Raw genomic sequence first — 13574 nt, 5'->3', positions numbered from 1 at the left:
GCGAGTGGGCTTAATTAATTGCTCTGAGACATGTGGGAGGCTAGTTCCCCAACCAGGGATTGAACCCACATCCTCTGCATTGCAAAGCGGATTCTTAACCACTGGACCACCAGAGAATTACCGCCTGCCCCCCCCACCCCCGCGCACCAAATATTATCCTTTTTGTGGGAGAAATCATGCAAGAAGAGGAATCTTCTCTGGCCATTTGTGTTTACCTTGGTCTTGCTTATGAATGGGAAAAGAAATTAGCAGAGATGTATAAGATTTGCCCTTAGCTAAAATGTGTGCAATTAATGACACCAGAAGAGCGGACTGCCTCCTTCCCCATCTCATCTATTGTTTCTTTGGCCAGACCATGAAATGACCCCTGATAGCTAACTTCTAATGAGTGGGATCTTGGTGGAAAGTTTTTAGTTCATGTCTACATTTTTGGAGATTCATTTCATTTCTTAGTTTGTACCTTCTTGATACCTTATCTTCAATTCAGCAGTTTCTGAAGGAGACAGACGTTAGGGAAAAGATTAGTGAAAATGATCAAATCTGGTCTGGGAAATTATTCATTTACTCTCTTTCATTGTGGGGCACTTAAGTCAATAATCCTTTCCTGATTATGTTTCTATAGTAGTTCTTTGGAACTAATATAATCAGTTTCTTGTTTTCTTATTGTGGAATGGGGTGGAAGGGGAAGGAATTTTCCTTTCTTCCTTTGTTCCTTCTTTACTGCTTCTTAAAATCATAATCTATGTGGAAAAAGCAAAACTATAGTGACAGGAAGAATATCAGAAGTTGTTGGGGACGAGGGGTTAGGGAAAGTGACTGTGAAGTGGTATGAAGGATGCTTGAGGGTGACGCAAGTGTTCTATAATTGTCATTGTGATGGTGCTTATGTGACAACATACATTTGTTAAAAGTGACTGTGTTATGCATTAAGATTAGTAAATATTATGGATCATAAAGTGCACCTTAATAAAGCCTATTAAAATCTCTAACGTACCTTAAAAACAGAATTGTAATCTGTCATAGCTACATCTGTTCATCCTTCTAGTCCCATGATTTGTGGGAAATGAAAAAAAATTTCATCTTAGTGGAAATGAAAAGAACCAGTTAACAAGCTACATTCCTCCTTTATTTTAATATTAAAAGTGGTTGCTTTGTAGAAGATTGAGGTTTAAAATTTCCTGTAACACTAAAGTGCATTTAATCCTCTTTGAATTAAAGAAATAAATGCTGTACAGTAATAAAAGTTCCAAGTAATTCATGGTGACACCGGCTATAGAAAGCTGAGCTTCCTGCTCTTAGTTCAGAACTTCTGCCATAAGTTGGCAGGCTGAGTGATTAACTGAATAAGGGGACAGTTCCTTTTAATCATAGTCACAAGTCCTTCAAACAGGCTGCGTCAAGCGGCTGTTTATCCATCCAGTTGTGTCTTTGATTCTCTGAATTTAAAAAGCCATGGTGAAAATCCATCTTTTTATTTCTGTCTTCTCTATTAAAGGACAATGCCATGTTTTGGTTTCCAGAAAATGACAGTGAAAAAAAACAATGGGTGAATGTAAGGTTTAGATGGAACATTCCTGTTGATACAAAAGACTCATTTTTGGTATGAAATTCAGATTTTTGTAAAAACTTGCAAAGAGTTTTCAGTTAATGCAGCTGAAGAGTTTTTGTCTTTATATTTGTTCTTAATTTTTTCCTATCTAAATTCTTTTATTTTTTTTTGGCTGCGCTGTGTGGCATGCAGAATCTTATCTTAGTTCCTTGACCTGGGATTGAGCCCATGCTCCCCCTATAGTGGGAGCATGTAGTCCTAATTACTGGACCACCAGGGAATCCTCTCTATCTAAATTAAAATTTTTTTAAAAAATTTTACTGAGAAATAAGATGCCACATGAATTTAAACTTCACATAAAATCTAATTAAAGTTAGAAATGTTTTCATTCAGGGTATTGTCTTTTGTTGTTATTGTTACTATTTACCATTGTTCATTTTGCCAAAAGAAAACGTTCTCACAGACTCCCTGGTATATTTATACTTTATGTATCTTGACTTGGGGACATTGCTCACCCTTCCCTGAGACATTAGAAATGGGGGCTGTAAGAGAAAAAGCCTGTATAATTTCGATACCTTTAGACCATGAAATTTTTGTACCTTGTTTTATGTCCCTGGATATGTTCCAGTGTCTGTCTGCTGGTTTATAGCCTATGGGAACTAGAATAGAATTTGTATCCTACTGTTGTGTGAAAACTGTATAAATCTTAATTATGTTGAATTGGTTCATGGTGCCTTTCAGCTCTACTATATCCTTCTACTTTTCTGTATATTCGTTCTATTAATTTTTGAGTTTGAAATTGAAACTCCAACTAAAAAAATCTTATTTTACTATTTAAAATACAATCATAATATATAGAGGAACTATATGTAACTTTGTTCTGTGTTTTCCAAGTCTCCTGTAAATGTCATCATGCTTTCATAATTTAAAAAAGGAAATAAAAAAGAAATGAAGGCTGTAACAGAGGAGGGGCCAAGGGACAGGCTAGATGCAGTGGGGACAAAAAGCAGTGATTAGATCCAAAGAAAGTCTGCTGGCCTTCCAGAAGGGTGAGGTTCCAGAAGGGTGAGGTTCCGGATGGCTGCAGCCGGTGAAGGAAGCTTCTAACACAGCAGAGGGAATGGAGCACGGGTCAGGGGAGAACTTAGAGGGGTTAAGTTTGGGCTGGATCCAGGATGACTGGCCACTCTTCTTTTTCCTTGCCCAGTATCCATCCTGTTTTCTGTCTCATCACTTTGCCCTTTCTTGGACAGGGGTTGTGGAAGGGGGGTTATATGGCTTTGGGATGCAGAGCTTGTACCGCTTGATGCAGATTGCCTTGGTTAGATCTACTGCCTCCACGGATTAGCTGTGGAACTTTGGAGAATTTATTTAACGTCCCTGTGCCACAGTCTGCTTACCTGCAGAATATAGATAATACCACTTCCACCTTCATAAGCTGTTTGCCTGTGATAATGTTTGCCAAGTACTTAGCCCAGTTTCTGGCATAACATGTTCAATAGTGTTGGCCATATATTATGACCAAATTTTACATGGTACCACATTCTTGCTTTGGGATGCTATTGACATAGTTTAATATACCCCAGAGATATTTATTTATTTTTGTTAAAAAGTGATGGAACACCAATTTAGGACATGTACATGGAATACTGAAGTTCATCCCTCCCCCTAAAGTTGTCTGAAATTTCATGTTGTTTCTTGGGATTTGTTCTTTATCTGGAAGGGAGTTGTTCAGTCACTAAGTCTTATCCGATTCTTTGCGACTCCATGGACTACAGCATGCCAGGCTTTCCTGTCCATTACTGTCTCCAGGAGTTTGCTCAGATTCATGTCCATCGAGTCGGTGATGCCATCCAACCATCTCATTCTCTGCCGTGCCCTTCTCCTTTTGCCTTCGATCTTTCCCAGCATCAGATTCCAATGAGTTGTTTCTTTGCATCATATGGCCCAAAGTATTGGAGCTTCAGTTTCAGCGACAGTCCTTCCAATGAATAGTCAGGGTTGATTCCTTTAGGATGGACTGGTTTGATCTCCTTGCAGGGAAAGGAGTGGTCTAGGGCAATAGTGTCATATCAAATGAATTTTTTAAAAGCACCCACATAGGTTGAACATTGTTCAAAAAGAACAGAGATTAGAAGTTCACGGGACAGAAATGACCTTTCAGGTGAACTGGTGTTTAGACAGTGCTGCTCTGTTTCTGCGTGAATTTCATTTGATGGAAATTTATCTGTTCAATGACTGCTTTACGTGCGCTGTCCTGGAAGTGCAATTCTGAGGGATGTATGCAGAGCTGAGCTCTGGCGGACCATGCATCTGAGTGAGGAAGACAGCGAGCAAGGTGGTCCAGAGATGATGGGGAGGTGATGGACTAGAGAGTGACCTCAGGAGGAACTTGGCAATGTCTGGAGACATTTTTGTTTGTCACAAATGGGGAAGGGATACTACTGATTTTAACAAGTGGAAGCCAGCTAAACATTCTATGGCTATAGGAATCCCATCTTAGTCTATCCAAACAGAATTATTAGATTTTAAATGTCAGTAGGGTCCGAGTTGAGAACCTGCTCTGGATGGTCCTGAAAGCTTTGAAGAGGAGGGCATATCTGGGCTAATTAGGATGTAAATGGCCTTCCCTGGTGACTCAGTGGTAAAGAATTCGCCTGCAGTGCAGGAGATGCTTGGGAGATTAGGTTTGATCTCTGGGTCTGGAAGATTCCCTGGAGAAGGAAATGACAACTCACTCCAGTTTTCTTGCCTGGGAATCCCATGGATAGAGGAACCTGGCGGGCTACAGTCCATGGGGTTACAAAGAATTGGACATGACTAAGCAACTGAACACACAAGATGAAAGTGATAAGAAAGAGTTGTCTATGCCAAAATTTGTGGGAGAAGCATTTTGGGAAGAGAAACTATCGAGAATAAAGTCCCTGAGGCAAGAGTAGGCTATGGAAGGAATGGAGGGAAGGTTGGTGTGGCTCATGTGGGTAAGATCAATACTGTGGGTAAATCATATAGGGTTTTGTCTGACATAGGAATTGTTCAAGTGACTCAGTGGGTTTTGAGTTATTGTGCGAGTTTGGACATTGTTGATTGTTTTGAATTTTTCCCTTTGATTTTGTTTTCCAGAATTATGGCCTTGAAACTGACAATATGAAGAACTTGGTTTTGAAACTACGAGCATCCTCCCACAATTTGCAGAATTATATAAGTAGCAGGAGGAAAAGTCCAACTTATGATGGGAACACCTCCCACAAGCCCCCCAATGAGTTCCTGACTTCTGTAGTGGAGCTCATAGGTGCTGCCAAGGCCTTGTTAGCTTGGCTAGACAGGTAAGTGATGGGTGTGCTTTACTGTTCTATGAAAGGAGGTCTGAGACACATGGAAGTCTGTACTTTACCTGAGGAAAATGAACCATTGCCCTTGCCATAGTTGAGGAGTTCGGGGTCAGTGGTCCATTTTAGGGTCCCTTTGGAAGTTCTAGAGAAGGTGAATAGCAGGAACAGATTAACCTCAGCTTAGAGAAGACTTGTGCTTTACTGAGGTCAAACATTACTGATTATCTGGTTACATGAAGGCTGTTCGTTGACTTTTGAAGGGATGTTCATTCCCTTGGCTCATTTTTGGTTGTGTTTTAATCTAGAACTTCTCTGTCTCTTTTCTATTCAGATTCCTATTTTGTGTGTTACTTAAGAGGAAACTTACATAACAATTTAAACTGACTTGTTGTATATTGTGCTTGTTAATACACAGTGTGGGATCCTGGTGGCTTCAGCATCTTCACTTTCTTTTTTTTCTTAAAGAGAATTTTTATTGCTTTCTAGGGCTCCATTTACAGGGATCACTGATTTCTCAGTGACGAAGAATAAAATTATTCAGCTTTGCTTGGACCTGACCACTACAGTCCAGAAGGTCAGTGCATCACTGTTGTTTTCTAAAAGTTTTTTCCTTTTCCCTTTTCTTCAAAGGATTTACATTCAGGTATGAAGTACCGGTCTGTCTTTCTCTCCTTCTCCACCCCCGCCCCCCACTGCCGCGTCAGAGCTAGGGAGAGATGAAAGACTTTAAATTAGATGTGTTATAAAGATTGCCTTCTTTTGTTTCAAATAGTTGACCTAATAATACTGTGCTTTCTCTAAAAAGTTAGAACACTAAATTAAAAAAAAATAGAAATTCTGGAGTAACTGCACTTCACCATAATCTTTGTTCTGGGTATGTTATTGTCTCTGCTTCTTAATTTTCTTTTCGTTTTGACGACTGGTAGTTGGATTTACCAGTCAGGATGAGCTCAGTGATGATGCAGTAATAAACATTCCTCAAACCTCAGCAACTTATTCCTGGATTATCTACGTGTAGATGGGTCAGCTGGGAGATCTGCTTCAGCTCTCCTCACTTCAGGATGTAGGCTGACAGAATCTCATGTTGTTTTTCCCCAAGACAGAGGGACAGAGAACCTGGGTGATTTTCACACTGACAGATGTTCTGATTTGGAAGTGACACATCAGTTTCATGCACCACTCATTGGGCAGACTTTCAAATCTTAGTGAAGGCCAGGAAGATATTAACTGGCACGTAGCAGACTCTTGTAAAATTATTCTTGAATTGAATTGAAGCCATAAAAATATAAGGAAGAGCTTGTTCTTTTTTCATGTCCCACTTGGTTCAAATATTCTGAGATTGCACGTTTGTTTCCACTGCTGATTTGGCAGAGTAAAGAACATCCTTTCCTCAGTTCTAACCATGCCATAAAATAGATGCAGTTCTGAAAAGCCATGTGCTTTCAGTCTGTTCCTGGAACATGAAGAGTGAAGTTTGGCTGTTGTTTCAGGTCAGTCCTGAGAGGCCCTTGAACTTCAGGCATGTGTGACTTCATCATATGCTTTTGAGGCCATGTTTTTAGAAAAGTGCCCAGAGCAATAGAGAGATGCTGAGTTTCAGCTCTTTCTTTATGGTGTATAAAGTAATTTTGACAAAAAGTCTGATACCAGTCTTGCTGTATTCATTATGTAGCCATCACGTCCTGGCATTTCTGGTGGAGGGTGCCCCAGGGGTACAGATCCTGTTCAGAAAGGTACCCACTCATCGCGTTTGCCCTTGTTTACTGGGGCCATGTGCCGCTTGGTCTATGATTATTGGTGCTTTCTAAATGTGTGTTGAAATGAATGAAATAATGCTTTTGACAAATAAGCTGATGAGAATTTACTTCTTATCAGGGAAAATTTAACCCAGATTTAAGGAACATAAGAGGTATTGTTTTTGTGTTTATTTTTTGTTTTCCCATTGGTACTCATTGAGCATATGCTTCAGAGACAGACAGCTGCAGGTTCAAATGCCCTGGGACTTTGGACAATTCACTTAAAACTTATGAGCCTCAATTTTCCCATCTGTTAATTGGGAATACTAACAATTACCTTAGCAGATGATTTGCTTCAATTTCTACAATTTATTGTGGAATAAGAAAAAAGGAGGAAGAAAGTGTAATATGAAGACACATTTTAAAATATATGTGTATTTGTAATACACAGACACATCTGAAAACCTATATACAAAGAAATATCTAAATACAGTGGGAAATTTGAAAGAAAAGTTGGGTTTACTTTGGCAGGGAGAAAAGTGGGGAGAGAATGTATGAGTCAAGCTAAAGAAAAGAAAACATTTTGTCATTTACAAAAAAGCATGTATGTGATCATGTTTATTTATTCATGTAAGAATGGATCTAGAAGAGAAATATAAAATATTTAAAACATAGTAAACCTACCTCAAAAAGATTATGAAGATTAAAGAAGATATATGAAAAGCACAGTGCCTACTCAAGAAATAATAACCTATAGTAGGAAATATAAAAGTCTTTTCTGGTACCAGTTTTCTGGAACCAAACTTGTTGGCTTAAGAAGGAGACGAAGTTAACACATACGTTAGTATTTCTGGTATTTTCTAGCTTATTTAAATTTGAATAATTGTTATGGATTAAGACTGGAAATGTATAAAATATATATGGGAATGCCATTTTATGAACTTGGGTTGAAAAAAAACATGTTAAGTTCGTGAGGAACATGTGTTTTCTGTAGAGATTAGAGCGCATAGGTGCTTTGGCAAGTGGTAAAATTTGCATGCACAGTTGAAGGATGTGTGGACTGTCTTTTTCTTTGGGAGGTGTCATGGCAGCCGCAAGGCTCACCTTGCCAGGGATTTCACACCCTCTCACAACTGGGGGACGTGCAGTTTTTCTCAGAGCTTCTTGGCAGAGAATCTTTTGACTCTTTAGGAAGAAGCCTGCCTTTTCCATTTATTGCTTTTTTTTTTTGTGGGGAATTGAAGGAGTAAAATCTAGGTACCTATTATTTCTAGTGACAAGGAGCACGTTCTCCTGGAGTCTTTATTTTGCTGTTCCGTCTGTGAAGAGAGGCGTTTGTTTGTCCCTTTTCTTGTTCCTCTGTTCCACATGCTGCCCCTTTCCTGACGTCTTTCTTGTAACTTTCTCTGCATTCTTCCCTCTGATGACCATGTGTGTCTCTCCTGATTGGAAGGATAGAGAGTTGTTGTTTGTTTCCCCCTGCAAGGAAACGGCACACTTCTTTTGTGTGTGTATTCATTAATTTTTTCCTCTTCTTTTTTTAATTGAAGTGCAGTTGATTTATCATGTCATGTTAGTTTCAGGTGTGCAGCAAAGTGATTCAGTTCTGTTGCACACTTCTTTTGAGCCTGCTTGGGCTGGAGTCCCCAGCCGCCCCACCTGAGTCCACGGATAGACCTTCCATCCAGTTTTCAGGCTGTATTTCAGGGGAAGCCTCCTGTGGTGGGAAGGCCTTCTGACCTCTGACTTCATTCTCTCCTCTTTGCGATGACATGAAAACGTGCTGTGCTGGCGAGGGACAAGACGGCAGTGGCAGACGCTGGGTCCCAGTGTGGAACGAAATGGGGGGAATGAGCCCTAGAAAGTGAAGTTGCTCAGTCCTGTCCGACTCTCTGTGACCCCATGGACTGTAGCCCACCAGGCTCCTCCATCCATAGGATTTTCAAGAATACTGGAGTGGGTTGCCATTTCCTTCTCCAGGAGATCTTCACAACCCAGGGATTGAACCTGGGTCTCCCGCATTGTAGGCAGACGCTTTACCATGTGAGCCTCCGGGGAAGTCCTAGAGAGCCCAGGAAACGGAGAAGGAGAGAGGGACCATTCCCAGAGAAGGGAGAGCCAGGGGACCATTTAGGGGGCCATTTATTGGTTGAGTCTCCGCTGTGGACTACCTGCTTGATGTGTGTTAGCACATTTAATTCTCAACAGTTCTCTGAGGTAGCTGTTCTCCTCCTGGCTTTGCAGAGGAGGAGGCTCAGTAGTGGAGAGGCTAAACCCATCTTCCAAGGCTCTTCAGTAAGTAAGAAGGGAGAATAAGGAGGGAGGGGAGCGGATGCTGTCCTTGACTGGGGTTCGGCTCATCCACGTGACCAAGGGATGTGACAGACCTCAGCCCTGCTGTCGGAGCCCGAGGGCCTGACTTGGTTCCAGCGCTTCTTTTTTCCATTCTGTTGCCTTCAGGCCAAACAGCATGAAGTCAGGCCTGCAGCTGCTTCCTCCCGGTAGGAATGGGTGTGGGAACCCACGTTCATGAGGGCGGAAGGTAAAAAGCGCGCCCTTTCACACACTGCCTTGGATAGTTCAGGAAGGCAGGAGCACCCCTCACCCAACTTGTCTCCATCACCGCAAGGAGTCCGTTTTCTTTCTTAGTGGCTCCTTGGTTCCATCAAAGAATCAAGTGTGAGGAGCCACGAGGTCACACATGCACCTTGACGTCTGGGCCCCAGTGTATGGAGAGGAGCTCTCTGCCTCACCAGAATGACAGTCCTCCTGTTATTTGGGGATTTGTAATGCTGGGCTACCCACGTGGTGCTTGTGGTAAAGAACCCGCCTGCCAGCGCAGGAGATGTAAGACTTGCGGGTTCGATCCCTGGGTCGGGAAGATCCCCTCAAGAAGCTACCCACTCCAGTGTTCTTGACTGGAGAATCCCAGGGACAGAAGAGCCTGGTGGGCTACAGTCAATAGAGTCGCAAAGAGTCAGACACGACTGCGCACACACATATACAAAATGAAAAATCATAGACACAAACCATTAGTTTTATTTCCGGAGCAAGAACTTATAAATATTCTGTTTTGCTCAAGTTGACATTTACTTAACACTTCTGTCCTTCAGCTGGTTTGAATTAGGGGAGGGGTCGTCATGGTATTTGATGGTTTAGTTTCATGCACAAGATGGAGGAGGAAAAGTACTTTTTTGGGCTGTCATCACTCATATTTTTCAGAAGTTGCTCCTGGAGTTTGAATTTACATCAGACTCACATGTGCAAAAACATACTCCTAAATTTCTTTTTTAAAGTATTTTCTCACTAGGCTGCTCTTTGCCTGAGAGTCAGTGTAAATTTTGGGAGCAGTAGAGTGACTGTTATTTCCCACATTTTTATCTAGTAGAGAAAATTTAAAAAATTTTTCAGAAAGCACTAAAATCTGATTATAAAATCATAGGGTAGAACGCCATACATTTTAACCCCTATCCCCAGTGGCAGAAAAAATGACCTAAAATGACATTTTGACTGAAGCAAAAATCTTTGATCATTCCAACAGAGTTGATGAGTATCCTTCCTGTACGTGAAATACTTTGAATTTTCCTTAGGGTGCCCCAGTTTGGGATTATACTTAGTGCATGCTGTGTGCTAAACTGCTTTAGTTGTGTCTGACTCTTTGCAACTCCATGGACTGTAACCTGCCAGGCTCCCCTGTCCATGGGGCAAGAATACTGGAGTGGGTTGCCATTTCCTTCTCCAGGGGATCATCCGGACCTAGGGAGTGAACCACCATCTCTTGTCTCCTGCACTGGCGGGCAGTGGTGCCAGATAAACTCTCAGGAGTCTAATTGGTCTCCCTCTTCTTTGGAATGCACAGTGCTGTGTAGCTTGAACTCTTCTGCTGTAGATACTGTTCTAGAAGGTTAACTGAGAGTTTCACATTGTCAGTTTCACTTTGGCTGCTTTCAGTCAGGACAATGGTGATTCCTATAATCAGCTAACTGGGTTCATAGGGTTCTGAGTCTTTTGTTCTTAAGCTGAGTAAACAATGCTTTGCATCCTGGCCCATTTATTTAATGTCATCAATAGCATACTTCAAGACCACTTTTTTGGCAGTGTGTTAATGAACGTTTTGTTGAACCCCTTTCATCCGTTAAGGACTGAAATATCTCAGTGGTGCTTAAAATAAACTTTGTGGCTAAGTTTACTCAAACCATTATTTGAAAGCTATTCTTATGGGCAGGCCCAGAACTAAAGACTCCTGGCTTGTTGGCACAGTGCTAGCTCAGCCTGGGGTCAGGTTTGAGAACCATTATCAACTTTTCTTGGACTCTGACTTCTGGCTTCCTACTCTCTGTACAGTGTGGACAGTGGGTAGAGTTTAGGTGATTTCTGTAGGCTTTCTGATTAAATAATTGGTCAGATGGGTTCCTTAGATGATTAGTATCCTGGATCTGGAGACAGTAGAGTCTTAGGAGGAGTCTAATGTCTGCCCTCTTTTCGATATCTTCTCATCCTTGTAGTCCAGGACTGCAGGCTGCAGGGTCGGGGGTGTGTGTGTCAGGGACCTCCTTGGGTCCCAGGAAATAGGTAGCAAGCTAAGCCAATTATATCTGAAAGTTTTTATCTCTTATAGCTTTAATTTTCTTCTTTCTTCTTTTAGGATTGCCTTGTAGCAGAAATGGAGGATAAAGTTTTGGCTGTAGTAAGTACACCTTCTAAAAGTTACTATAAAATTTCTTTTCCCAAAACAGTGGGAATCTCATTAATTAAATAAATGTATTGTGGCTAGGTATTTCAGGATATGCTTGGAAATACTGACTTTTGGGATATGAATCTCTTAATTTAGGTAGAAAGGCAAGAATACAAGTTATTTAACAATAAGACCAACTAAATTGGGTATACTGGGGTCTCTGTTTTGCTCCCCCCAACACTTCTTCAAGGTATATTTAGATAGCTAACTCTCAGCTCTCAGGGTTAAACTGATGTGCAAATTTCACTTTTTTTTTAATTAAAAAAAAATCTTGGCAAAAATCTTATGATGGAAGGGGGATGTACTGTGACTGTTTAGAGAGCATTTTGTAACTATTCATCATCACTTCCTCCTTTTGACATAAGCCAGCCTGTGCTCTTTTGATAAGGCCTTCCTCCTACTGATGTTGAGGAATTTTGCAATGAAACCGCTATAAATATATTTTCCATAAATAGGGAGGTTAAACACATTGGAGGCATGCAAAAAGTGTCACTTCTTGGATTCTTCCCCCTTAGAAGAAAAAAATCACTCTTTAGAATTTCCTGATTTCTTTGGTTGTTTAATTTTGAAAGGTTAGATGAATCTGGGATTGGGAGAAATAACCACACGTAGCCACTATGATTTCTACACGGAGACCACTTAGTAGGGATCCTCATGTCTCTACAGTAATTTTATCTGGTCAGTGTTTGGTGTTCAGAGAATGTGAGTGTCCTTGTAAAGCTCACAGACCTAAATGTAAAATGCGAAACTATAAAATGCCTAGAAATAACAGGAGAAAAGCTTGCTGACCTTGGGTTTGACGATGAGTTTTTAGATATGACGTGAAAAGTGTGATCCATGGGCTTCCCTGGTGGCGCAGTGAATAAGAATCCACTTGGCAACACAGGGGATTTGGGATCTATCACTTATCCGAGAAGATTCCACATGCCACAGAGCAAGTAAGCCCACACACCACACTACTGAGCCTGTGCTCTAGAGTCCAGAAACGGAAACTGCTGAGCCCATGCGCTGCAAGTACTGAAGCCCGCATACCCCAGAGCCCATGCTCTGCAACAAGAGAAATCACAATTAGAAGCCTTCGCAATGAGACTAGAGAGCGGCCCCCTCTCACTGCAACTAGAGAAAGGGCCAGCTCATGCAGCAGCAAAGACTCAGCACAACCAAAATATAAATAAATGAATAAATAAATAAAAGCAAATAAGATTAGAATAGTCTGCTTGAAAAAAAAAAAAAAGAATGCCTTGGATTGTGGCTAGATCAACTTGTTGATTCTTTTTACTAATGAAGGATGGAGCCAATCCCAGCTAGAGAGCACATCTGGATGCTTGAGTCCACTGGGAAACTCAGGAGTGAAAAAATAAAAAAGTGTGATCTGTGAGAGAAAAGTGGGTAAGGTAGACTACATTAAAATTAATATCTCTGCTCCATCAATGCACTGTTAAGAGAACGAAAAGACAAGGTACAGACTGGGAGAACACATGTCAGATAAAGAACTTATATTCAAAATGCACAAAGAACTCTTAAAAACTCAGTAATAAGAAAGCAAACAACCTAATTAAAAAGCAGGTGAAAGATCCGAACAAACACCTCACGATAAAAGATAAACAGTTGGCAGGTGAGTATATGAAACAATATTCAGCATCATATTTCATTAAGGAATTTCAAATTAAAATAACAATGAGGTACCACTACACACTCGATAGGATATCTAAAGTCTAACACATGATGACACCAAGTGTAGAGCAGTAGGAACTTCTGTTCATTGCTGGTGGGAATGCAAAATGGTGCAGCCACACTGGAAGACGTTGTGGCAGTTTGTTTCCTTACAAAACTAAACATACTCTTACCCTGCAAACCAGCAGTTATCCACCTAGTTGTTTACCCAAATGAAAGAAACTTATATTCACCAAAAGCTGCATGGAATATTCAGTTCAGTTCAGTTTAGTCACTCAGTCGTGTCTGACTCTTTGTGACCCCGTGAATCACAGCACGCCAGGCCTCCCTGTCCATCACCAACTCCCGGAGTTCACTCAAACTCATGTCCATCGAGTCGGTGATGCTATCCAGCCATCTCATTCTCTGTCGTCCCCTTCTCCTCCTGCCCCCAATCCCTCCCAGCATCAGTCTTTTCCAGTGAATCAACTCTTCGCATGAGGTGGCCAAAGTATTGGAGTTTCAGCTTTAGCATCAGTCCTTCCAATGAACATCCAGGACTGATCTCC

General features: G+C 41.2%; 1 protein-coding gene across 1 annotated transcript in view; it reads left to right on the top strand.

The window, feature by feature from the left end:
* The window catches only part of CNKSR3 (CNKSR family member 3), a 103178-nt gene that overhangs the window by 64907 nt on the left and 24697 nt on the right, over positions 1 to 13574 (top strand). The window contains exons 3-5 of the mRNA XM_055432845.2: positions 4673 to 4875; positions 5368 to 5455; positions 11263 to 11304. Coding sequence (XP_055288820.1) covers positions 4673 to 4875; positions 5368 to 5455; positions 11263 to 11304 — 333 coding nt within the window. The remainder of the gene's footprint in view (positions 1 to 4672; positions 4876 to 5367; positions 5456 to 11262; positions 11305 to 13574) is intronic.

The sequence above is a fragment of the Moschus berezovskii genome, chromosome 10 (genome assembly GCF_049115385.1).
Source record: "Moschus berezovskii isolate FMDL1 chromosome 10, NW_MosBer_1.0, whole genome shotgun sequence".
Taxonomy (NCBI): domain Eukaryota; kingdom Metazoa; phylum Chordata; class Mammalia; order Artiodactyla; family Moschidae; genus Moschus; species Moschus berezovskii.
Note: the sequence above shows the minus strand (reverse complement) of the source record. Positions and strands in the feature narration are given on the sequence as shown.